We start from the raw sequence: 26,671 nt of genomic DNA, 5'->3' as shown, positions 1-26,671 counted from the left end.
TATGCACGGCATCTAATTGTTATGACTCCTCCATCACTCTCAACGTAGCAGAGAATTTTTTTTATGATACAGATTTGTGGAAGAGATTTTTAAAGTATTTAGACAACGGCAGATTTCCCTTATTAATTGAGAATTTTAAAGTTGAACTTAAGAAAAAGAGATTCAACATTAGCTGTTTTATTTTGTAACTGGTATTCAAATATAAATACCATTCTAAGTGAAATGAGTTAGGCTTACACATCCTAAAATCCACTTTACCCTATGAGTGAGTGAATAGTCACTCTACCTCTAAGAAAACCATTTCTGGATCCCGTCACTGTTTTACCAGTGATTCGAATTTCCCTGCAGGAGGAGATGAGACTTGCCTCAGTTCTTTCTCAACTACTGCCCTCCATTCTCCAGGTAAATGTCACAGCTGAGGGATGGTCTCGGGAATCATGGTACAAGAGAACCTCCTCTGAGCATGAAGACAGCAGCAGATCCACCGAGATGGGCACTCACCATATACTGCGATGGTCTTTGTGTCTTGTAGGATGGCATTCCCAGCTGAGACCTGCACTGTGATGGTATTCATTCCTTCCGAAGTAAATCTGAAAGATATGCTTCCCTCCAAGGTGATCAAAGGCTAAAAAACAAGGGCCCAGAGTGAAGGGAAAGCTCTTTAGTTTAGTTGAGACAGCCGCTAACTCTGAGCCAACAATGGGCTGTCTAACCCAGTGGAGGCTCTTCCTGATGGGAATGGCACTGGGTCCCTCTATGCCTCCCCATCATCTCTAGTCCAAAACAGAAAAGAGGCTATCGGAGCAATGACTTCAAGCAAGTCTGCCTATTCATTGTGAATTCCTGATATCACCCTGATTCAGGGCTGGGGAGATGGATAGGTCTTGCTTGCTGGTGGGATATATGTCTCTCTTTATGCATGACCTACTCATATCAAGCAGATCCCTAATACAAGGAAACGATCAAAGCAAATGAGAATGGGGGCTCATATTAATCCAGATGAAAGCAGCAGTCACTGAAAATCTATAAGCTGCCATGTGTTCATCTCCAGGGTGTACGATTTCTGTAGAATTACAATGGAACATGAATCCGGTACACCAAAACCATACACTAGTTAAACAGCAGTGGCCTTGTGTCCTGGCCCCCTCTGAGAAGCCTCATCAGCAGTTTCCTGGAAGTAGCTGCTGTGGAAACAAGCACTAATTGGATAGTGGTTTGAGGATTCAAAACAGAAAAAAAAGAAAAAAAATTTGGAGTGGTGCCTGCAATACAATCAAATGCTGGGGTCCTAAAGGAGAATATATTAGCCTACTGACCTCCCTCGACACACTCCTCACAAACATTTATTTTCCATCTTTTCTTAATTAATTTAAAAATCAAAATTCATTTAGTTCCCTGTATGGCAGAAAGAAGACTAAAGCCCAGCATGAGAAGCCTTTTCAATGCAGTCTCTGGAGAATCTGGTTTTCTTTTTAAAGGAAAAATTTAAAAAATAAAAAAAAATAGGAGGTACAAAAGAAAGTTGTTCAGTACATTCACCTTCTAGTACTAGTTTTCAAGGAGATGACATAGATTCCTCCTCTTCCACTATGGATAGAGGGCCCACTATGGGCTGAATTTACATGCATAGTTTCAGATGAAATTAAAAAGGGTCTCTTTTCAGTTTAGTTATGTTTGCAGTAGAGGTGAGAGGTTCTTTCCACTGTTTAGGTTCCTCCTGGGCCTGTGCAAAATTACGTCTCCAGCTGAAGCCAACTTTCAGCTCCAGAGTAGAAAAATGTTTTTATTAAAATAAGAGACATCATATTTGAAGAGCAAAGTCACCAAGTGAAAGAAGCTCTGCTAGAAGAAGATGGAAGGTTTCAGCCCAGAGCAGTTCATCCCAGTGTCCTTTGGGGCCTCAGCTCTATTGCCTTACATTTGGAAGCACTTCAATTTCTGAGAATGGAATGAGTTCAAAACTGAAATAGACCATGCAGCCTGGTGCAGAGGCAAGAAAAATTAATGGAGGCATCAGAAGGCCTTAAATTTGGCCTCTTATGAAGCAGCTGGAAGAGATCAAAGCAAACCACTCCAGCTGCATCACCCTCACTTTTCTCATGTGCAAAATGAAAGACTTAGAGTAAATGAGGTGTTAGGTCTCTACTAGATTTAAAATTGCCACTGACTTTTGGGCATAGGGAACATTTGGAAAAACACATAAAAGTTAAAGCTGACCTAAATACATAAGAGTTTGTATTTAGGGGGAGGAGGCCGTCGGGGGTGGGTTGTAATGGAAATCTATTGCTTGCACCTGTCCAGCATCCAGTTGCTTTGTTTTCTTTTGGTAATCACTTCTCCCCTTCTGCAGTTCATGCGCTTCCGAGGAGACTGACTTCCTCACCTCTCTCTCCACCCCCAGCACTGTGATCAAGGCTTGGCCAGTAAGACTCAATTTCAGGACTGCTGTTAGAACTTTCAGGAAATAGAGTTTAATTTCTCTGCTAAGCTAGGGCTGCTAAGAGTCACTGCAAAGACAAGGGCAGCTGGAGAAAAACGTAAACATAGAGGAAGGCAGAGATGAAACGCAGGTGAAGAGGGGACAGAGAGAGAGAGAGAGAGAGAGAGACAGAACATAATGATGAGATACTTAAGCACCAAGGGAGCTTGTTGTCCTTGAAGCTATGACTGCTTCTACCCTCTTGGGTTCATAAGCCATTTCATTCCCTTCTTTGCTTCAGGCAGCATAATTTGAACTTCTGTCCCTAGATCGCACGTGGAACATGTGGAAGGTGAACCCACCTCCGTGTTATTTCCGTACCACCACACATAGGTGAGGGTGCCCACTTGGCTGGGCCACAGCACCGCTGTTGCATTGACCTCTTTGTTCTTTGTGGTGACAAAGGGAAGAGACAGGTGCACGTGCTCCAAGGGACCTAAGGCACAAGAGAAAGAGAGGCCATGGAGGGGGAAGAGCTTCCTCTGCTCTGTCCTCCCTGCTCTGAAGAGAACATACATTTACTCCTGAAGCCCCCAAAACCTGGCTGCCATATTCCCCAAAAGAAGTGTTCAGATGCTTTCCCCACTTTGGAGAAAGAATACATTGAGCACAATTGCACCTTGATATTTTGCACTTACCAATCTTTCTACCAGTTCTAAAGCCTGAGTTAGGTGTGTGTAAAAGTTAAAAAAAATTACAGGTAATTTATGAAGTCCTTAAGAACAGGCATCATTTGAGATTTCACAAGGCGATGCAGTCTTTCCAAGAGGTTGTATCCTTGGGGGTGAACCAGAGTCGTGAAGACCTCATAGAATCCATGTTGGTGAAGGGTGGGTGGACAAATCTTCAAACCACTCTCCATGTAATTACCCTTTATTGTTTATCGGGTTTTAAAGGTCTGTATGTGAATGTGTTTGTGCATGTGTCTGCAAAGCTGTCTAGTTAGGTAAGCATGGCGCACATACTGTTTGCGGTTGAATTAAGTTCAGCAAGGACAGAGGTGTGTGTGTGAGTAGATAGAGAGCTCTATGGTTCTCAGAAGATGCTCACTTACAATATAGAATGATTTTATCTACAGAGGCCTATAAAAACTGGAAACCTTAATTAGATGTACCAACCTCACAAAGATATGAATGCCCTCTTCATAAAGAAGCACTAGGACCTTTCCTTTGACCCTCAATCTTCTCTTTGAGTCACTGTTTGCAAGCAAAATGCAGCTTCCTATGCATTTGCCATCCCCATCTTGGTCCCGCGAGATGGAGGAGAGAGAGAAATACCTTGGTCCTATTCACTTGGTTTATTACCTCCTCTTCTGCTTGCCCTTTAAATGTGTTTCCCAGAGTCCTGTGTTGAGACTTTTTCACTCTCTGCGCACTTTTCTACTAGGCAACACCATCCGTACCTTAACCTTCAAATGTCAAATGCATGTGAAGGGCTTGAACACCCCTTTCTGGGCTCTAGACTCCTTCTCGGGGGGTCTAGACTTCTTTGGCTCCAGCAGTCAAATGTTCTCAAGGACCCTGTTATTTCCCTCTCCTGTATTCTCTACAGTTTGGTGATTAACGTTGATATTCATCCAGGAGCCCACTACAGAAACAGAAAGTCAATTTCAATTTCTTTTTTGTCATTCACGTCCATTTAGGAAACCGACGATTTGGTTCCATAAATATCTCTAAGATATTTATCTCACCCTCCCCAATCTGGCACCCTGGTTCATACTCTAAGCACTTTCTCATTTCTCTTCCAGATTTTCCTGCCTCTAACCTTTCACCACCTGAATCCATCCTCCAAATGGCCACAACAGTAATTTTTCTAGAAAGCCAAGCTGATCATGTTATTCATACTTGTTCAAAATTAAGATTCCCATGATCCGGCTGGGTGCAGTGGCTCATGCCCATAATCCCAACACTTTGGAAGGGCGAGGCAGGTGGATCACAAGGTCAAGAGGTCGAAACTATCCTGGCCAATATGGTGAAACCCCATCTCTACTAAAAATACAAAAATTAGTTGGGCGTGGTGGCGTGTGCCTGTAGTCCCAGCTACTTGGGAGGCTGAGGCAGGAGAATTGCTTGAATGCAGGAGGCAGAGGTTATGGTAAGCCAAGATCACACCACTGCACTCCAGCCTGGTGACAGAGCGAGATTCTGTCTCAAAAAAAAAAAAAAAAAAAAGAAGATTCCCATGATCCATTTATAATAACGATAGCTAACACATACTGATTTAAAATTTGTGAGACAGAAGACAGAGGCTGAAAACTTCTTGAGGGTAAGAATTCTTCATATTTATCTTCATACGCAAAGACTAGCAGAGTTTCTAAGACATAATAGATGCTCAAGTATTCACTAGGTAAAACAAATGATATAACTTCCCATGTCTGCCTTTGTTCACACTACTCCCTCTTTAGAGAATGAAAAGTCTGGTGATCAGCATACAGAATCAAACTGATCTTCTGGTTCATAAAGCATATGTTGAGAAGCAGTTGATTATAAGCCAGAACAGTTCAATGAAATAATAAAAGGGTATCATTTACTGAGTGATGACTACAACTAAATGTTCTGCTAAGGACTCTGTTTTTCTTATTCTATCCTCATGAAACAATCTTATGAAGTAGGCACTCATATCCTCCCCGTTTAGAGATGAACAAAGTAAGGTGACTTTCCCTAGGTCATACAGCTAGGAAACATCAATTCTAGGGTATGAACCAAAGCAGTTTGGTTTCAGATCCCTTGTTCTGGCCAGAGGACAAGTGTTTGAAAGAACCTTTCCAGTCAAACGAAATAGCTATTAAGAGTTGCTGCTTCCTGATCAGGTAAATATGTCCCAGGCATTGGAAAATGCACTTTCCACCTGGTTTCATTTATTGCACAAGTCTTGCTGTTTCCCCATCAAATGGTTTGTTCCAGCAAGCCACGTCCTGGTCCACCCCAGGGCCTTTGATTCTATACACCTTTCTTATGGCACCTGTCAGTCTTCAAGTCTCAGTTCTAGCATCCCCTCCTCTGTGAAATTCTTCCTGAGTCCCTGGATCTGAGTTAAATGAATCCATTAGAATACAATGACTAGATAACCTATGCTAGAAATGCTAGTTCCATTCTAAAGAGGTTCACTTCGTCTCTCACATTTTTTTTTTTTTTTTTTTTTTTTGAGACAGAGTCTCTGTCACCTAGGCTGGAGTGCAGTGGCATGATCTCGGCTCATTGCAACCTCTGCCTCCCAGGTTCAAGCAATCCTCCTGCCTCAGCCTCCTGAGTAGCTGGTACTACATACACACGCCACCATGCCTGGCTAATTTTTGTATTTTTAGTAGAGACAGGGTTTCACCATGTTGGCCAGGCTGGTCTCGAACTCCTGACCTTGTGATCTGCCCACCTCGGCCTCCCAAAGTGCTGGGATTACAGGCGTGAGCCACTGTGCCCAGCTGAGCATTTTTTAAAAGTCATAAACCAGAGTAAGAACAATACCTATATGTCATTGTCTCAATGAAAAAATTCAAATCTTGTTAGTAAAACATGGTAATTCATTCACTCAGTCTTTTTGTTTGTGTTTTTTGTTGTTGTTTTTGAGACAGAGTCTCCCTCTGTTGCCTAGGCTGGAGTGCAGTGGCACGACCTTGGCTCACTGCAACCTCCCCCTCTTGGGTTCAAGCAATTCTCCTGCCTCAGCATCCCAAGTAGTTGGGATTACAGGGATGTCCCACCAAATCCGGCTAATTTTTGACACCCGGCTAATTTTTGTATTTTTAGTAGATACGGGCTTTCACCATGTTGGCCAGGCTGGTCTTGAACTCCTGACCTCAAGTGATCTGCCCACCTCGGCCTCCCAAAGTGCTGGGATTATAGGCGTGAGTCACCGTGCCTGGCCCTCACTCAATAGTTTTTGAGTCCTGTGATCTGTTGGGTACTATTCTAGGTGCTGGGGATACCTGGCATTTGGTGGAGCTTAGGTATTTCTGAGGGAGGAGGGTGCTGGACGCATAAAGCAGAGGTAGGTGATAGGGTGCTATTTTTGAAAGTGTGTTCATGGAAGGCCTCTCAGAGGAAATGGCATTTGAGCAGTGACCTGAATAAAGTGAAAGACAGCACCAAGGATCTATTTGGAAAGTTCCAGGGTGAGGGTAGAGTAAGGGAAAAGACCACGAGGAAGAGGGGTGCCTGCCATGTTTGAGAAATGTTCTTTTTTCCTTTTATTTTCACATAACCTCGTTTTGGTCAGTGACCATTTTTATTTTTTATTTTTATTTTTAGAGATGGAGTTCAGTGGCACGATCTTGGCTCACTGCAACCTCTGCCTCCCAGGTTCAAGTGATACCCCTGCCTCAGCCTCGCGAGTAGCTGGGATTACAAGGACCTGCTATCATGCCCGGCTAATTTTTGTATTTTTAGTAGAGGTGGGGTTTCACCATGTTGGCCAGGCTGGTCTCGAATTCCCAACCTCAGGTGATCTGCCTGACTCAGCCTCCCAAAGTGCTGGGATTACAGGCATGGGCTACCGTGCCCGGCCAGTGATGAATTTTGTAAGAGAAATTCAAGACACACAGTATGTTGGCCTTGTAGGCCCTGAAATACGTATGTGTGTGTTTGTATAAGTTCGCATTTACATGCATATATGTTATATATGTATACACATATGAAATTTATCTTTCAGATTCCCACAGCATCTTTTATTCATTTACTTTTCACGGGTTTAAAATACCTGGTTTCTGCTATCCAAAAGCCTATTCTTTGACCATTTCTGTTCATCATCCATTAGGCAGTATACCCTAATGGAGCCACAGAGGTGAAACTCCAGACCCTGGAGGCTCCCAGCAGGCTGCCTGCATTAAGTAGGGAGCTGAACGGGCAGATATGGCTCCTTCAGACAGGTGCCTGCGATGCACAAAAGGGACAGTAGGTGGCGCTGCATCATTCCATATGAATCTTTCTGGAAAGGTGGTTGCAAGAATTGGGGAATTGTGTGAATTGGGTTTCCCTTCTCTTTTCTTGTTTATAGCCCTTCTGTGCGGCAGGAAACAACTGACTCCTGAGGCTGCACATTGCGTGCGTGTGTGTGTGTGTGTGTGTGTGCGTGTGTGTGTGTACCGGCTGCTCTGGCCTGCCTGCAGCATTTATGTTCCGGAGACCTTTGGCCACCTAATTAAATATTGTGCACATATCATATTGCTATTTGTCTGCAATGTTTAAAAAAGCTACTAGAAGAAATAAGAGTGATTCAAACCATAAAGTTGAGATCCTAAAACAGAGTTTCTCAAACTCCAGTGTACATAAAAATCATACTAATCTGTTCAAAGCAGATTATGATGTCATACTTCCAGGAATCCTAATTCAGTGGGTCTGGGATAAGACCCAGAACACTACATTTTTATCGTTTAATTTGGGGGTAGGTGGCTCATTAAGTCACACTTTACAAAATCCTAGTCTGACATTTGCTGGTCAATAAAATGATGGTGTGAACAGTTGAAAAACTACATGGGTTTTCAAGCTACACAGATAATTTTACTCTAAGATGGGGCCAGAAAGTCTTCTGCACATGGCTCCTACATAACGGAACAGCTAAGGGAAGTGGTTTAGGAAGGACTAGAAGATCCACCTTATCTTTTTTTTTTTTTTTCCACTTCCTGTTCTGCAAGTTTGCAGTCTTCACTGATTTCTTTTTCTGCAAGACTGGCTGCGACAGGGCAGCTTTCTGAGCAGAAATCTGCATGCTCTGTAAATCCTCTGCCCCATCCGACTGAAGGCAACACTGGCTGCAGCACGTGTCTCATTAGTTTGCAAACTAGCAGAGCACAGTGAATACTATCCCCAAGGAATTACCAACTGTCAGGCTACAACAGATTACCAGGCACCCAGCAAGACCGGGTCCACTCCTGAAACACTAGGCAGGAACATCGGCTCCATTTGTTTCAGATGACCTTTGCAAACCCATCTTTTTTTTTCAAACCCTCTGGTCTGGAATCAAATCACCTTTCTGCACTGGAGAGTGGTCAGAATATGTATGTGAGACAGGCAATGGGCTTTCAGGATTGCCCCCAGGGTAGGAATGGGGGAGGGGCAGAGGACAGGCTTGGTGAGCTAAGAGTTGCTGCTAATTCTACTCTCCTTCACAATCCACTAAGTCCAAATGTATATGCTACTTTATGATGATAGAAAAATCAAGTTTTACTAGGTGCCAGGGTACTATATATTTTGCTTGATGGGACTTTTGGGAATGAGATGCGCATCTGCTTGACAGAGGAGAACATCGAGGCTCAGAGAGACGGAGTGACTTCTCCAGGAGTTTGAACCAAAATCTGGACCTAGTCAGAATGCCCGACTCAGTCCAATGCTTTTTTCCCCCTATAAAGCCACCTCTGCACTTTGGCACCTACAGTCACTCATGACACCCTCCAGCTTTAAGATGCTTGAGAGTGTGACTCAGTCATGTTCTTGTTCTGACTTGCTTTGAGCGTAAAGTGATGCCAGAGTCACAGTGCTTCTCCAATCCTTGATTTCTCCATCTGAAAGACAAGGCCAGAAGTCTATTACGGTATAGATGTGAAGATGAGCAAAATGAGTTTGTGTGCATAGCAAAGCGCCCTGGATCCTTTAGGAGGGAGGTACTAACCGGGCATGTCAGAATCTGCTGAAACAGTTATGACATGAGTTTATATGTATGTGAGTTAGCAAACAGCTTCAAACATGACGTTGTTTTTAACACAATTAGTACCAAAGAGCCAGGCTTAGAAAAAAGTTCCATTATGTGAGGCATGCTTATCCAACCACTTAACCCAAGATGAGTCTACAAAATCAAAATCAGAACACGAAACATTCCATTACAAATTATCTTCCTCTAAGATTAAGGTCAAATATTTTATCCAATCAACTAGGCTAATGAAATGAAAGTATTGCAAGTGAATAAAACACTAGTTTCTTTTAGAAGGGTTTCGGCAGTCCTTAATCTTGAGCAGAGACAATCTCTGTGTGTGTTGTTTTCCTCTCCAGGATTTTGTTAACTAGGGAGGAGTCTTGCAGGGGAGCAGTAGACACCTCAAGGGGTATGATCACACACATAGGAATGAGAAAAAGCCTACAGAGTGACAAAGAGGTGAAGCTATGGAAGATTCAATGGGAGACCCAGAAAATTTAGATCAGAAGCTGATACTGGCTTTTAAATCAGTATTTACATATGATTGGACTATGGTAGATGTATAACAAATTTGTGGTGTACAGAACACAATTGTAATTTGTAAGGAAGATAGTTCTCTAGCAAAATTACCCCTTATAGAATAAGCTATGAGATATGATATGATCTAGGTAGGAGCCATTCTCGTCAAATGTGCTGTCATTTTTATTGCAAGTTATTTTTGTTACTAATCATTAATGTTTGTGATGTATTGTTAAATATTTTACCATGACCATTTCTACGATACCATTGCTATCATTTCCCTACATACTAACATATAGGGGGGTATTATGTCTTAGTGAGTGGCAAGTCCTGAATGTCTATATAGGACGAGTCAGGGATGGCAGTTAGATGGAAGGCAGCCCCCGTGGTGAGTCCTGAACTATGTAGTTGTGTAACAAGCACACTGCTTCTATCCAAAATGTTTGTTTCTTCAAGATGATCTGTAAAGAGTAGGAGGTAGATGGTAAAAGCTATGGAGACAGCTCCTCCAATCCCAAGCCACTCTTGGCGCTGACACTGACCTTAGTTAGCAAGAGCTAGGATCCTTGCGGCAGGTGGACCTGAGTCTGAAGCATGGTTCTGCTAGATAGTAGGTTGGCCACTTCAAGCAAGTAACTTAAGCTCTCTGAACCTCGACACTTTTTGTAAATAGGGTTACTAATAGTGCATATTTCATAGGACTGTTTTGAGAAGTGAGATAATATACATTAAGAGCCTGTTTAGCACAAAGTCTGGAACATACTGTAAACTGTAGCCAAAAATAGACACACTGAGTTGGCACACTGAGAATCATGTGTAACTTTGTCTAGACCCCAATAAAGGAGTGCATGTTTCTTTGAAGCACCTCTGCCATGACAGTACAGGAAACAGAGATCAGAATTACTGACATGTTAGGAAGATTCAACAACCAAAACATCTCTTGGTCATTGCTTAATAGTCTTGCTCTCTCACTGGACCACAGCAGCTAAAAAAGAAAATGTTCTAATAGATACTTTCTGTATTCAATTTTGTTCCATGGGCAAGGTGCAGAGGAGAGGCATGGAGTAATGATGCCTGCCTTCAGACTCTTGACTAAAACTTGATATTTGAACGAGGTCATTCATATAAAGGAGCTACTTTCATTTAAAGGAAACAATTTCATTAGTAATCAACATAAGTCCTATGACTGGGAAACCCCTTACACCTAACATATGAATGACACATGAGCACACATAACTTAGAAGTTATTATTGTCTCATCGTACTTACTCACATCTTTAGAATCCTCAATGAGGGAAAAGCTTTAGCATTTCTTGGAACTATTTTCTACCATAGTTTCCTTAACATTGTTTTTATACTCTTTCTCTCTATACCACCTTCTCTCTAACACCAAGTCATCCCAGATAGAAGCCCAGGAAACACATTTTTTTTTTAGAAAAGAAGCAAAACTCTAAAAGGATTATTAATAGCAACATATTATGATAAGATGGAAATAATCAGATGGTGAGAAACTTATTTACTTGGGCTAATTCTCAATGCATTAGATTGAGTGGTGCATGTGGATTGTTTACAACAATTTCCGACCCGCCCAAAACCAAATTTCTTTGTTTCAACCAAATAGCTCTGCAAGTTGCTCAGGCCCAGCCTCCAGATTCAAGTGTCGCATCTTCAAGGCAGCCGGGGTAGGCAGGGGAAATGCAATGAGAATTTGAAGCAATCCAGAGAGTCCAGGATTATTCAAATTCTCTTTGATTGTCTTCTTACTCTTTCCTTATTTTGGTCTCTTAATCATTTCTTCCCCATTCCCCTTCTGCTAAAAGATAACTAGTGCACTTCTTCTAGATACAAAATTGTGAATTCGATTTGAAAGGACACAATGTTTAAGATAGGTCATAAACCAACAACAGTAATAACATACAAGTTACATGTAAGTACAGGACGGCGCTGTCAGAACCCAGACTGTTGTCCACCTGCACGGTCACACGGAAAATGCCCACGTTCTGATAGACGTGTTTGATCCCATCTTCCGTGGAGCTGAGATTGACGTAAGACACTGCGATACCATCGCCGAAGTCCACTTGGATGAGTGTCCGCTGAACATCACCCTGAAAAACAGCCCAACATTAGAGGGAAGAAGTCAGTGTTCAGTTGCTCCTGCCTAGGGGACTGGGGACTATGGCTTGTCCTAGTCCCTGGCTCAGGCATGACAGCAGCCCTGGCTCACTCCTACAGCTAGGAGCATCTGCCTGCCTTTGACAGAATCCCTGTGACATTCCCTGGCAGGCAAGAGTTTGCTATGATGGATACACTCCAAATCTGAAGGACACCAACTACTATGTTTCAGGGATTTGAAAATTAATAGTGCTTCATTATCAGCTGCAATGTGATATTCAGTTCCTCCAAAGGCTTTGGTAATAGTCTTAGCATCCACAAGGATAAAAGTGTACACACACAGCTTAAAAAATTTAGCTTACTGGGTCAGGCGCAGTGGCTCATGCCTGTAATCCCAGCACTTTGGGAGGCTAAGGCAGGCAGATCACAAGGTCAAGAGATCAAGACCATCCTGGCCAATATGGTGAAACCCCGTCTCTACTAAAAATACAAAAATTAGCTGGGCATGGTGGCACATGCCTATAGTCCCAGCTACTCGGGGAGTTGAGGCAGGAGAATTGCTTGAATCTGGCAGGCAGAGGTTGCAGTGTGACAAGATCGAGCCACTGCACTCCAACCTGATGATGGAGTGAGACTCCATCTCAAAAAAAAAAAAAAAAAAAATTTTAGCCTTCCTGACTGACATGGTAATGGACCACTCCACTTCCTGTGTCTTCAGGACCACCCCTCAACCCGAATTCCCCTCGTTATTTCTCGTTCCCTAATTGTATCATAGGAAGGATGGAAGACACTTTGCCTGATATCTGATATGACACTGGACTCAGCACTGTTATTATTTGAGATAATAATGGTTAATTTTTTTATGCTTCAGCATTTCAAACTATCAAAATGATCTCATGTTATTCTTCACAGATTCTTAGTCTAGTCTGGAGAGAGGAGTAGGCAATCTTTTTTACAGATCTACTTTACAGATGAAGAAGCTGAAGTCAAAAAAGATGTCATCACTTGTTCAAGGTTAACACAGCTAGTCAGTGGCGATCCTGGGATTCTAACCCACCTTTCTGCACTTCCAGGTCACTCATTATAGAGAGAATATAGCACTGTGGGCAATCAAGGCTCTCCTGGGCATGAATTCTCATGTGCCATTAACAAGCTGGAAGACTTCATGCAAGTCATTCAGTCTCCTTCAGTCTCAGTGACAAATCTATGAACTGGGTATAATAATACCTTACTGTCTTAAAGAGCTGTTGTAAAAATTATGCAGGAAATTAATTACAGATTAATTAGTCATCTGTAAAATGCTACATAAAAATGACTGTAAATCAATGTAGCTGTAAAAGACCTACTATTGTCCCTTTAAAGCTTAATTGAAATTGTGTGGTTCCAAATTTCCCATGGGTAGGCAGAAGAAGATAAATTCTGCATTATAAAATCCCAGACCTGTAAAAAAAAGAAATGGCCTTTTGGAACAACAGTTTAGATTCTTAAGGAAAAATGTTGCTTAGACCCCATTGACAAAAACCAGCTTCCTTCACACACAGTCCATCCTTTAACAAATTTTGTTGTTGCTGTTAGCCTTTCCCACTTTCAGGAAAGAAAAAAACAAAAACCTTTGAACTAGAAATGTATTTTCGATTAAGTAAGGTTCATATGGTATCATATTTTTTGAAAAGGCCAAGTTTAAAATGTTGACATTTAAAAGATTAATTCACAGGGAAAAGAAAAGTAGTTCAAATCCTATGAATCTGTGTGACCTACTCCTCTGCTCTATGCCCAGCCAAGCATTGTGTGTGGGACTCACAGCAGTGGACTCTCAATAAGTACACAGGCACAAATTCTACCCTAGGGTAAAAAGAGAAATTCCATTCAAAACTACAAAATAAATATCCACAAGCCCAGACATTGTGCACTTACTTGAATTCCCTTCACTAATAAATATAAATGTCAACTATTCTTGTTGATGTGTCCTTCATTTAAACAACCAAAGTGGACTGATCAATTTCTCATTCTGTTTCCAGTTAGTTTCCACTCCTAGTTTTTAACAGACCTGCCAGGAAGACAGCCCTAGGTGTGGGCATGGGGAGAGAGCCCACTTTTGAAGCAAGTATCTGAGGGAAATAGCAAGGATATCTGGGGTTATCCACGGAATAAAACAAGGAATGCAGTTTCCACTAGAGAGGGGGAGGACATGAGGGAAGAGGGAGACAGACAAGTTTAATGTACTTTGTGGCAACAGAGTGAGCATCAGGCAGGGGCCATCATTTGCAAAAGGACAGAGGGGAGATTCACACCTTCAGTCAACTCTACTTCAGCCTCCACTGAGAGAGAGCAGACACACAGGTGGGAAGAATACAACTTTGGCTGCCATTGCTTGAGTCTACCTTGCCTTGCCCTTTCTGTCTGGTCTTCATCACTTCCCTTTTGTTGTCCTGCATCAAGACCAGTTACACAAAAGCCCTTCAATTTCTATCTCTCTTGATGTCTACTGTCTGTCTTGCTGCGTTTTGTTTCATGATAGGATTCTTCATTCTCCATTCATGGAATGTTCTCTGCCTATATAACAGGTGAAAGGATGGAGCTACTCAAAGTTTGGACTAGTGCATTAGTAAGGTTTCCTTTAGAGTCAGGCTATTAGGGTGTTAGGTCAGGTATTTTACATATAATTATATAACAGATCATACTTTAGATGATAGAATCAGGTATTAAGTTTAACATGCACTTGACAGCCCCTGAAGACAAAGGCATGGAATTCTCCAACCAAATGTGAAGTCCCCAGGACCTCCTGATGTTGGGACAGACCTCTGGGCTTGGACTCTGCACTAAGAGATAAGAATGTCAAGGGGCCGTGTATGACAGCAGAAAGCAGCAAATTATATTCCTGTTGTCACTTTCCACTAAAGGTGGACAAACTAGATTCCATGCCTTTTCCTTCAGGAGCTCTCAGGTGAGTGGTAAGACTAATACCACTGTAACAGCTTCATACTGGGGCTCATCTCTCATTAGATTCTGGTGTTCCTGGGCTCAAATGACTGCTGGAAGCAAGGATGCCAGCCACTTTCAGAGAAAAAGAAACCGAGCAAAGGGATGACAGCCCAAGTCCTAATAACTATTGACTAGGCATACTCACCCTACCAACTCTCTGGTCATTCGTTCACCCAACTGTCAGATATTTATTGAGTGTCTATCTCATGTCAGTCACCAAATGGAAAATGTTATTAAGCAAGCAATAGCCAAACAAACAAAACAAATATGGCCTGGGCTTTCATGAGCTTACAGACCACTAGTGAAACACATGTACTTTAATTAACTAATTATGCAAATAAAAATTATTGCAGGGTGACATGAAGGAAAGGTACATGGAGTTGTAAGTTTTTGCAATATGCAGGACTAGAGAGCTGATCTGATTGGGAATTTCAAAGTAGGCTTCCAAAAGGAAGTGATATCTGAGCTGAGAATACCTGAAAGAAGCAGGTAAATTAACCAAATGGAGGAGATGAATGAATGAGGTACAACTGAGAGAGTGTAGGCCAGGGAACAGAGGGAACAGATGTGCAAAGGCCCTGTGGTAGAGGGAGATAGTACAGTTGAATAAATTAAAAAAGAAGGAGGAAAAAGAGAAAGAGAACAAGAACATTTAACCAAATGAGGTTAAAGCAGAGAAAAATACCTTTTCGGACTTGTGAGTCAAATTCCTGATTTTATCTTTCTCCTAAGAGCAATGAGAAGCCATTGAAGTGTTTTAATTTTTTTAATGTTTGTAAAATTTTAATTGATAATAGTCACATATATTTATGGGGGTATATGTGATATTTCAATACATGTATATAATGTGTAGTGATCAAATCAGGGTAACTGTGACATCTATAACCTTGAACCATTTTTATTTCTTTGTGTTGGAAACATTCAAATTCCTTTCCTCTAGCTATTTTGAAATATATGATAAATTATTGTTAATGATAGTTAACACTGTACTGTGCTATAGAATATTAGAACTTATTCCTCCTGTCTAACTGTGATTTTGGACCCATTAACCAATCTCTCCCTACCCAGCCTCTTGTAGCTACCATTCTACTCTCCTATTCTGTGAGATCAACTTAATGATTCAAGTGTTCTAAGTAGGGGTTTAAGGGAAGATGGCATGATGATATTTTTAATTAAAAATGATCACTCTGGCTATGATATGGAGATGAACTGGAAGGGGATCCAAGTGTGCCGGAAAGCCAATTTGGAGGTATTCTAGGATAGATGATAGTAGATTAAACAAAAAAACAAACAAACAAACAAGCTCCAGCAGAAAATTATATGCACCTTTCTGTCAAAATTAATTCTCATAGTTTATTGGTTTTGAAATCAGTAATTCTGAGCCTTTGATATCAACCTCTCTTTTAGGAGTTTTATTTCTTAATCTTATTTCTTAATCTTGATGTCCAACTACTACCCAAGATCCAGCACTGTTTTGAGGCCTCTGAGAGGATGCCCAGTCCTGCTGCAGTCTGAGGTCTGCAGCCGATGCTGGGCTGTAGCAAAGGCTGAGGTCCTCTCATTCTGATTGTTGAATATTAGGTCTTCTTGTGGTCAGATTCATCTGAAGATGAACACTACAGCACAAGTTGATGCTATTCTTACTTGGTTTTAATATGATGAAAAAGCTTTACCAGGATGCTTTAGGATTGTAAATACTAAGGTTGTAATAAGGCTGGGAATGGAAAGACTAAACTCATTGTTCGTGGACTGGAGCATAATCACAAACAAAAGTGTCATAATACATATGCAGACAAGATTAGTAAACTTCGCTAGAAAAATGAGTTGCTGGGTGGTACTAGGGTAGACTGTGTGAACTCCACGGGTCTGAGAAGTGTCTGGTTAATGGCTGTATCTTCAGTGCCTTAATGCAACGCCTGCAAATGATCCTTTTTAGTTCCATATAATTTGAAAATTGCACATTTCTATTGTGTTTGTCAAAATTCTTTCTTATATATTATCTCATGTGGATGCTAGGACCCTAGGAGATAGAAAGGACAGATGTTATTTATGTTTGATACACCAGAAAATCTGGAGTACAGAGGGGTTAAGTAAGATGTATAAAGTCACGCAGCTAGTTAGAGACCTACAAAAGGGTTTAAGAAGATCTGTGCTTTGACTTGACCTATTCAGTTCAGTTCTCTTTGAGTTTCTTTAATTGAAATTCCTTGCAATATTTCTCTCAGATCAAGAGGAAGGTGGTAACAAAGATAAAGTATTATTTTCTTTTCTTGTTTGACTGCATTCCTGGCTTTGACTCTTCCTCTCTAACAATGATAGGTTGGCATTTACTCAACACTCTGCTTCTGTTTACCCGCTAGTAAAACAGTATCATGTTTAAGCCATAAAGAAGATAGAGAATATGACAAACAATTGGTATTCATAATCAGTAGTCAGTAAAGTCATGTGTATAATTAAGTGAAAAATACTTCAATCTAATAAATCAAAAGAAATCATTTCTGAAACTAAATCCAGGCTGGCAAACATCTAGACTATTATAAAATTCTTTAGATCTAATGCTCTTTAGTCACATGTCCTAATACAGACACAGAATTGAGAAGACTAGTTCAAAAGAAGTTCCTGAGAAAGGCACAAAACCCACATGAAGTCCACGTGATGATTCTATTCTCCAAGGGCATTGCTGACTTCTAGAATAGAAAAACAAATATATCAAATGGCCACCAGGAAGCCAATATTAACCTGAGCAATGAAAGGTGTGTGAACCTATCAGTTCCTGTAACACAGATTCACAGAAGAATGGGAAAATAAATGCTATGGAAACTCAACACGGACAGCCTCAGTCCAGAAATGAGACTCCAAGATGTCCCTTAAGGCATCAGAGACCCATTGTAGACAGATACCAGGCTCGTATATCAGAACCTGGTCCATGCAAGCACAGCAGTGGCCCTGACTCAAGCTTTGTATGAGCAAATTACATTGCAGAAAAATCACTAGTATAACCCATTTTTAATTTAAAAAAAGCAACAAATAACACAGTAAATGTAATAAATCTGTGTGTGTTTGTGTGAGTACGGAGAAAGGTGATAGCAAAGGTAGCCCAGACTGTTAATATTGATTACCCTGGAAGTGGAGTGAAGTGAGGGGCAGGAAGGGATCAGCAGGATTAAAAGAAAGGAGTGAATGAGGGGAAATACCTATTTCTCCAAATTTAAAAGCGGGTAGAGGACTGTATAACACAAGAAACATTACAAAATACAACATTATACCTCTATTACTACTGTAAATATTTTAGTATGGATTTACATACATTGGAAATAACCAATGTAACACAGACTTTGTTTTGACTGATGATGGAATATAACCAGCTGAATTTATGTTGTTATTTTTGTGTTCTTTTGACCACAAAGTAAGATTTTTCACACATCATCAAGCAGCATTGAGTGACAGAAAGGAAATCAGATTATTTCAGCCATTTCTTTATATGACTAAGGATATTTAGGCAGAGTAGAGCATATGAAATAAAAGTAACTCACCATTATCCTGCACACCCTACTCTAAGGAGGTAGACTCAGGTTAGCAAGTCTCAATAAGTGGAAAAGGAAATAACATTTCAATGTACCCTGGTATTCAAAGAAGAGATTTCATCAGCCAGTGTAGTAAATACATGGAGAGAAAAGCTATCCTCCTGTGTTTATTCAGAACAGTGAACTATGGCATGTGACTTTGTACACAAAGTGAGAGTGCAAGTAAGATTGATCTAGTTGGGTGCAGTGGCTTATGACTGTAATCTCACTACTTTGGGAGGCTGACGTGAGAGGACCACTTGAGTCCAGGAAGTCAAGGCTGTAGTGAGCCATGATTGCACCACTGCACTCCAGCCTGGATAACAGAGTGAAACACTCTCTCATTAAAGAAAAAAAATAGAAAAGGAAAATAATTGCTCTATAAGATCCCCTGGGTGGTCACTAAGGGAGAAGAGAGAAAACATTTCTTGAAAGTTTACTGTATCAGAAATAATAGCAACTACTTTCTATATATTATCTTCTTTAATCTTTGTATCAGTCTGTTTTCACACTGCTATAAAGAACTGCCTGAGACTGGGTAGTTTATAAAGTAAAGAGGTTTAATTGACTCACAGCTCCACCTGGCTAGGGAAGGCCTCAGGAAACTTACAATCATAGTGTAAGGGAGAGCAGGCATGTCTTGTGTGCTGGCATGTGAGAGACAGCGTGTGTAGGAGGAACTATCAAATACTTATAAAACCATCAGGTCTCTGAGAACTCACTCACTATCATGAAAACAGCATGGAGGAAACCACCCCTATGATCCAATCACCTCCCACCAGGTCCTTCCCTCAACACTGGGGATTATGAGGATTACATTTCAAGATGAGATTTGGGTGGGGACACAGAGTCAAACCACATCAATCTTCAACCCTGAAAGAACTCAGACCTGTTCAAATTTGCCTAGAGTCACAAGACTAGTTTGAATCAGGCTGTTCTTAACTCTGAGTCCAGCACTCTTACAACTCGTTCACAGAAAACACTCAAACTACTCTGGTGCTCATTCCCAGATGGGTGCTAAAGAATGAATTCACTGATGTGTGAAACCAAAGAACTTTGTAAGCTTCGCTAACTACAACCCTTTAGAGGAAGGCCAAAGTGATGTAAGATGATCCCAGTGTAATATGCCAGGCTCTATAAAATACCCCAGAAGCTTCAAAATGTGTTTGTGAGGGTTCCTGGTGGTGTGAGTGTTTGACAAAGTCTAACATGACTAATCAGGAAACAAATGTTGTAATTGTGTTGGACCTTCTCATGTGACATTTTATAATAGTAAACTGAGCTTTTATAGAACAAGAAAAAACCAGTCTAGGATAAAAGGCAGCTACACACAACCTATCTTCTGTTCCCAAGCAAGTTATTTGTCCTCTCTGACTTCTCTTCCAAGAGGTGCTGCCACTGCTGAAAGCCAAAGTTTCCACACCAGAGCAGCTGGGACAGAGTGCTCCCAGGATGTCTGGTTTGAATCATACCCTATAGGTGTTTCTTCAGTTTCAAAACTGAGCTCTGGACAGTGACTTCAAGATGTTCAAATCCCTGCATAATTACAGAGTATTGTCAGCCTTTTCCTCTTGTCTGTTCAAAGATGGTTTTCTAAAGCACATGTCTTTCTCCAAATGTGCACGCCTCCTGAGCTTCTCTGCAAGCAAAACCTACAGTGAATTTGGATGCTCTGACCTGGGAGATGAAGAGTCACCACTGCGAAGAGGATAGTGCAGAAGGTTTTACATTTTTTCTAGAGAACTCAGATCTGTCAAGGCCAGGAATTCCAGAGACAGCACACTTTGAACACACCAAATCATTTGCCTAGATTTATGACATTTCACTTTCTCTCAGATGAAATGAAGATGGCTGTTTTTCGGGCCCTTCTGTGAGGTCTCAGATCCTTGGGACTTGACTAACTAAAAACCCAAATACTTCTGGATCTAATGCCCAGATCAAGACATTCCAATAGCAACATCACAAAGTGGTTTAATCCTTCCCTTGGAAATGGGTGGTAGTACCATGTATTTCACTGAATCCCAAATTTCCCTTTTGTGTGTTCTGTAGTTGGTGTCTGGTTTAAAATGGAACAGAATATATAAGGCAGGAGGAATACTTAGCGTGTGTAAGCAGATAATGACTATGAGCTGGGGCCTCTGTACTCTATCTAGATATTGTGGTATAGAGAGGTTCAGAATCTTGACCCATTGCAGTTTGGAAGCACTTTTTAGATAATAAGGGGCACTGCTATACTGTTACCACTGCACAGTGGCTGTAGGAATTACATCAGCAGGCTCTGGCTGGAAAACTAGGGGGCTGCCAAATGACATAAATCTTATAAATGTTTTTGAATGACTTTTGAAATTCACTCATAAAGTAAAAACATTCAGCTATGTAATTAGAACAAAATTATATATACTTTAAAAATAGGAGGAAGTTTCCTTTAGGAATAAATCTCTAGAGAACCAGGTTTTCCTAGTAGTAAAATATGTAACAGAAATATGTCAGCATGGTTAGAAGAAATTTAAAAAAAAGAGAAAAAAAGGCATGGTATATTCATTGGTAAAATATAGAAATACATAAAATGATGACAAAGAAAATTAAAATCACCCATAATTATATCACCCACAGATTACCTTGTTAACATATTGGTGAATACCATTTTAATCAATGAGAATGCACATGGACACAGATACCATTCCTATAACGCTGGAATCACTATACTGTTTTTAGCATTATGCGGTCAACATGTTTAAATAGCTTAAATTTTTATACCTAGTATCACTTGGTGGTCTTAACCAAGTCATAAGACCTCTTCTATGAAATGGATATATGATTTCTTGCCCTGGAAGTCACTTCATCCCCCTTCTAAATTATTAGGTTGTTGTGAAATTCATTTTAAAGAGGTGCTGCATGTGAAAGACGTGCCCTACAAAAGTTAGGTGGCAACCTGGGAATTAGAAGACCTAGTTTTATGTCCTTCAAAAAACATTGTTTATTTGGACCTCAATTTCGCTACCTGTAAATTAAACATGGGAAGAGCCGATGATCCTAATTGTCACTTCCAAGTCAGATAATCTGTGATTTTTACAATTCTATTATTCTTGTTATTAGCATTATTGTGAATCAACACATACATATTCTAACATCAATTTGTGCTGCTGAGATAAGCTCAGATCTCAGGTAAAGATGCAGAACTTACTCAAGTGCTGCTGTCATAAGGTGGAGACTTTCCACTGCACATTAATGGTAGACCAGCTTGAGGACTGAGCAGCTGAGCAGAGGGTCATAGAGTAACAAATGGCAAAGTGCAAAGCCAGAAGCCTGAGGAAGTTACTCACTCAGATGAGGATTGCATGGTGTGATGAAACCTTGATTCAGGGCTGGTGACCACCCAGGTGGATGAAGTGGGACATTAGTATTGTCAGGGCCTAAAGTAGGCAGACTAGAAGATTGAAAATTCAAACTGAAGACTATTTCATGAATCCAGCCTTGGGATGTTTGCTGAACTGGAACTGTCAGTAATGAGCCAGGTATACAAGTCAGACTAAAGTTCTTAGCAAACATCTTTTCATTGAGATCCTAAAGAACAGCAATACTCCAATATAGTTGCATTTGTTTTCAGGGGAGAGAAAAGTGGAGCCTTAGAAAGGGTTGCTGACCAATCCAACTTGAACTTCAGACATTAGGCTTCTAGCTAAAGACAACCCATATTGCCTGCCTCATTTCCTTCAACAACACCAAGTGAGAAGAAATTAAGTGGCTCAATTTCCTTGTTAGAGTCAAAGAGAATAATGCTGAATGGAGAAAGGAGTAACACACGAGAAAACCTCAAGTCTTCAAGGCTCACTGAAATCAGCTTCCACTCCTTTGTATGGAAGAAGAAACCAGTTGAGGTGTCTATGTCAGAACTAAGCTGACTTAGAAACTGATATCTGCCTCATAGGGTCAGGAGATCGAGACCATCTTGGCCAACATGGTGAAACCCTGTCTCTACTAAAAATACAAAAATTAGCTGGGCGTGGTGGTGCGTGCCTGTTATCCCAGCTACTCGTGAGGTTGAGGGAGGAGAATCACTTGAACGCAGGAGGCGGAGGTTGCAGTGAGCTGAGATCACACCGTTGCACTCTAGCCTGGCAACAGGGTGTGTCTGAAAAAAAAAAAAGAAAGAAAAGAAACTGATGCCTGCCTCAACATAACACTGCTTATTAACCCTTTGTGCCACCACTAAAGGCTCCAAATAACCTTTTCTCCAGATGAGAAAGTAGGTCAAATTGTCATGAATTCAGACGAGTGAGTATCTCGTAGAAATTTTTATCAACAGCCATCTTCTCTACCATCTGATGGTTGACAGCATCCCGCAATATTTATGAAGTGTTATTACACTGTGGGTACTTTAATGCTCCCCTAAGTCTTTCAATGTATATGAAATTATGAATCATTGAAATCTGTCTAACGAGGACACAGTCCTCACGTTTTGGAGTTAAATCTCACAAAAGTGATAATCATGAATTTTCCTTATTAAGTTTCAGTCTTTGTATGTAAATTGAAGTATTAAGACAATGAGATACAGATCAAAGTTTTAATTTTCATCCCTTGCCTTAGATTTAAAAATCTTAAATTATGCAGAGAATTGCATCTCTTTACTCTTACAGCTGTTTAAAACAGATTTAATTATCTTCCTTAACACGCAGATACTACTTCTGCCTACCAGTTCTCTCAAACAAATGCCTCCCAAATCAGTTTTGTTGAGTTCTTCAGACTGATTAGGGCCTTTGCCATCTATCCTGTGCCTTCAGGTCCTTGCATTGGATTTCTCTGGGAAGCTGAGTTATTGTGTTGAAAGTCTATAGGCTCATTAGGTTCTCATTAGTGGTCCAGAGGACATCCATCTTGAGTGAGTCTCCAAGCACAGAGATGCCACCTCTCACTGCCTGCTTGAATCTCAGTGCAAAACACCTTCGATCAGTTTCCTAAAAGTCAGGTATAGTTTGAAAATGTTCAGCATCTTAGACTCAACTTTATGGACTTCTCTACTCCTCTTCCAGTCGGTTCTTGGATTAACTGTTCTTTATTTTTAAGGCAATAATGATGCCTAAATGTATTGTGTGTGCTTGTGTGTGTGCGCACGTGTGTTCTTCTTTCATCTGCCACAGTGAGTCTGGGATGGAAGTACGACTGCTCCTTTGCCTTGTGCTGCTAATGAAGGTTCTGTCATGAGAGTACACTTGGAGAGGACCCTAAAAGCAGCAGGAAATGAGGCAGGTGGTATTGATGACATTGGAATTTTTCATCAACCTCAGAATAGCTATGTGGCTTTCTGAGTAACACATCAGGTGAGCCAAGTTGTGGGATTCTGGAGGAATTGTGTTATGGAAGCATTTCTGTAATCTAGGTTTTGAGGGTGACCTCATATGCTATTTGCAGGAAAGAACCCATTTCTTGCATATATTAAATCTGTAATTTTCTGGCTTGAGCATATACTACTGTATATGAAGTTGCAAACTAGTATCAGTGTACCTAGCCTTTAATTATTTTCTGTCAATAAGAAGTTATCTTTGCTCTGGTTTTAGCAATGTTTTCATTGATATTCTTATGCTAGAATTAGGATATGCACTAGGAAAGGATTAAGGAAGAGATTTAGATTTCAGATGAAGATTTTACCATGTTTTGACTGGTTTTCAAATGTTAAGAGTCTTTTCCTTTTAAGTTTCAGTTTTATCTCTATGCTTCTTGGGGAAGCCTATCCAAATCCAGATACATTTATTGAATTTCTATCAATATGTTAGGTACATTGTACAGAGATGTGGGAACTGCAATCAGGAGTGACATGATTCTTACTTTAAACTATACCCCCAGTATAGTTTACTGGGGGATGCCAAAAATATTATTACAAAATAATGCAATAAATTACTGCATTATAATTTATTATATTTAGATAATTTATTATTAATCTTTTTTATTTCCAATAGATATAAGGTATTGGGCACTTTCTACTTCATGTCATTAGATTTTCATTTAAAACTCAATATAACAGAGGTCCTAGTCAAACCAAAACATATATTCCCACAAACTAAAGTAAGTCCATTAATGAATGAAAAGTACATGATATAAAATTGGCACTTAGTAAAATATTCATCAAAGGACAAATAAACAAACACAAATATCTAACTATTTGCTGAGACAGTTGATGCCTCAGGTCTCTGATGGTTTAGATGAAATGCAAAGGAGATGGAAATTACAAGGAGGGGTTTGTATGCAAGTAACTGGGGCAAAGAAAAGAGGCTTAGATCAGTCCCTAACCCAACCTAGCCCCATAAACGAAAGACAAGACTGTGGGAGAAAGTTGAACCATGATATAAGATGGATAGAGGCACAAGCTTTGGTACTCACATGAAAATAAAAATACTGTAACAACTTGGGGAGGTGAATCTTTTGCATTAATCACACTGTGATGTCCTATCAGAACCTAGCAGAGACCTCTAGGTTTCTTTGGTACCTGGAAGACTTGCTTTTTACAGGCATCAGAAGCATGACTTTAAGATCCCTGTTTTTATAAAGAGTTGGTACCAGAAATGGGGCAAGAGTCAGGCACTATTTTCAAAGTAAATTCAGAAGGATCAAATTTAAATAAGAAATGCACTCATAGTGATTTTGAGGAGAATAAAGACACCATGTATTGCCAGTAGGGGCACATGCCAGGGATTGTTTGTTTTTGTTTTGGATTTAATTAAAAAATATTATAGCCTAATTTATACCCAAGCCTGTAAAGAAATACATGTATTCTAAATTCCTTGGGTGCTGCATTCATATCCTATGTTTTTGCAATATTCTTTAGAATAGATAAACAGTGTCAGGCACACTAGGCATTCAACGAAGGCATCATTTTCCAAAGAGGGGGAACCCAGAGAGGATTTCACATCTCTCTTTGCTGAAGTGTTCTTCCACAAATGGATCCCAAGCCATTAGTATTCTCAGAGAAGCCAGGGGGAAAATTTTGGTACATTTATTGATTAGTGTCTAAGAATGAATATAAGAGCCACAGGCTAAACTGGCTTGGTCATTGATGATTTGGCCTTTTCTTTCTACTCCTTGATCTTTGTGACTACTGATAATCCCAGCCATGGGTTTCTACAGAGGCTTAGGAGCTACATGAAGTTCTTCTTAGAAAATGGTTCCTTCACCATAAAGAAGCAGTAGAAAGACAAGATATCACAGATCCTGGATTAGACCCTAGGCTCTAATAGTCAGCAGTTGTGTGATCTCAGGTAAGTTACTTGCCTTTCTGTGCCTCAGCTGTGCCATCTATAAAATGACAATAATGGTAACACCTACTTGCATAGAGTTGCTGTCAGATCTACATAAGATAATTCATGAAAAGCCTCACAAACTGGAACAGTGGGGCTCAATGAATGTTGGATAACCACATTATTATTAATGTGTCAAGTGTCAATTCTCCTCAACTTTTGAGACACTCTGTGTCTCTTCATTCTGCATTGCTAATCACGTGCATCTCCCATGCCTACATATATAATCCAGAGGGTCACAGAGAAACTGAGGGTCTTTTTCTGCGAGAAGGAGTCTGAATCATCAGCACAGCATCTCACAATCACATGTGAGGTCCCCAGGGTCTCCTGATATGAAGAATGTGCTGTTGGCTTGGTGCTCTGCACCAGGAGAACAGAGCGTCAAGGAGCCAGATCTGACAGCTGGAGGCAGCAGATTTCATCCCTGCTGTTGAAGCTTTGCCCACTCAAGTGGAATGAACTGACTTGTTATCTTTTTTCCTTCTTGTGCCCAGAAGGCACGAATTCACATATCTTCGAACCAGACTCCCCAATCTGTTCCCACATCACTCAACCCAGTGTGAGATGCCTGATGATGATCTTTGTTACATGGAAAGCAGAGTTGAACAGATGAGAACCAGGCCTCTGTCCCTGAAGTGTGTTCTCTATCATTTGCACGAAGGCTGGAGCTAATCAGAAGTGAAAGTTCTTGTTTCAGATCTTGCTATATTGTGTTCTTAGAAACGGAAAAGCTCTCTGAACTCTGCCTTAGTATAAACATCTGCTGCTTCAAAAGATGACACTCCTCTGGGTACCAGGATCAGGTGCCTCACGTCTCTGGGAAGAGAACCTTCACATTCACCGTGCACACAGGGAGGAAGTTTGGCCCTAAGCGTACCAGAAAGGTTTTTCTTATTTTTCCTTTTTTTTGCCCAAAGACGTAAATAGAAAGTACTGTATTTTAAATGGATTTCCAAAATGACTTTTAAGTAAGCTTTTTGTTGAGTAAAAGGTACTTAACATTGTACATTACTCAAATTGTACATTAATGTAATGTACTCATTGTACATTAAAAATGTACAAATCACTGAATATACAACTTGAATTTTGCAAAGTGAATGCATCCAT

General features: G+C 40.5%; 1 protein-coding gene across 4 annotated transcripts in view; it reads right to left on the bottom strand.

Annotated features, from left to right (window-relative positions):
• Positions 1–26,671, bottom strand: part of LOC105478290 (sortilin related VPS10 domain containing receptor 1) — a 596,134-nt gene that overhangs the window by 50,138 nt on the left and 519,325 nt on the right. For all 4 annotated transcript variants that reach the window (XM_071069161.1, XM_071069160.1, XM_071069162.1 and 1 more), the window contains exons 19-21: positions 11,537–11,723; positions 2,782–2,915; positions 502–625 (exon numbers count right to left, since the gene is read on the bottom strand). In XM_071069161.1, the coding sequence (XP_070925262.1) occupies positions 502–625; positions 2,782–2,915; positions 11,537–11,723 (445 nt within the window). The remainder of the gene's footprint in view (positions 1–501; positions 626–2,781; positions 2,916–11,536; positions 11,724–26,671) is intronic.

The sequence above is a fragment of the Macaca nemestrina genome, chromosome 9, assembly GCF_043159975.1.
Source record: "Macaca nemestrina isolate mMacNem1 chromosome 9, mMacNem.hap1, whole genome shotgun sequence".
In the NCBI taxonomy this organism is placed as follows: domain Eukaryota; kingdom Metazoa; phylum Chordata; class Mammalia; order Primates; family Cercopithecidae; genus Macaca; species Macaca nemestrina.
This window is presented reverse-complemented; position numbering and strand designations above follow the sequence as displayed.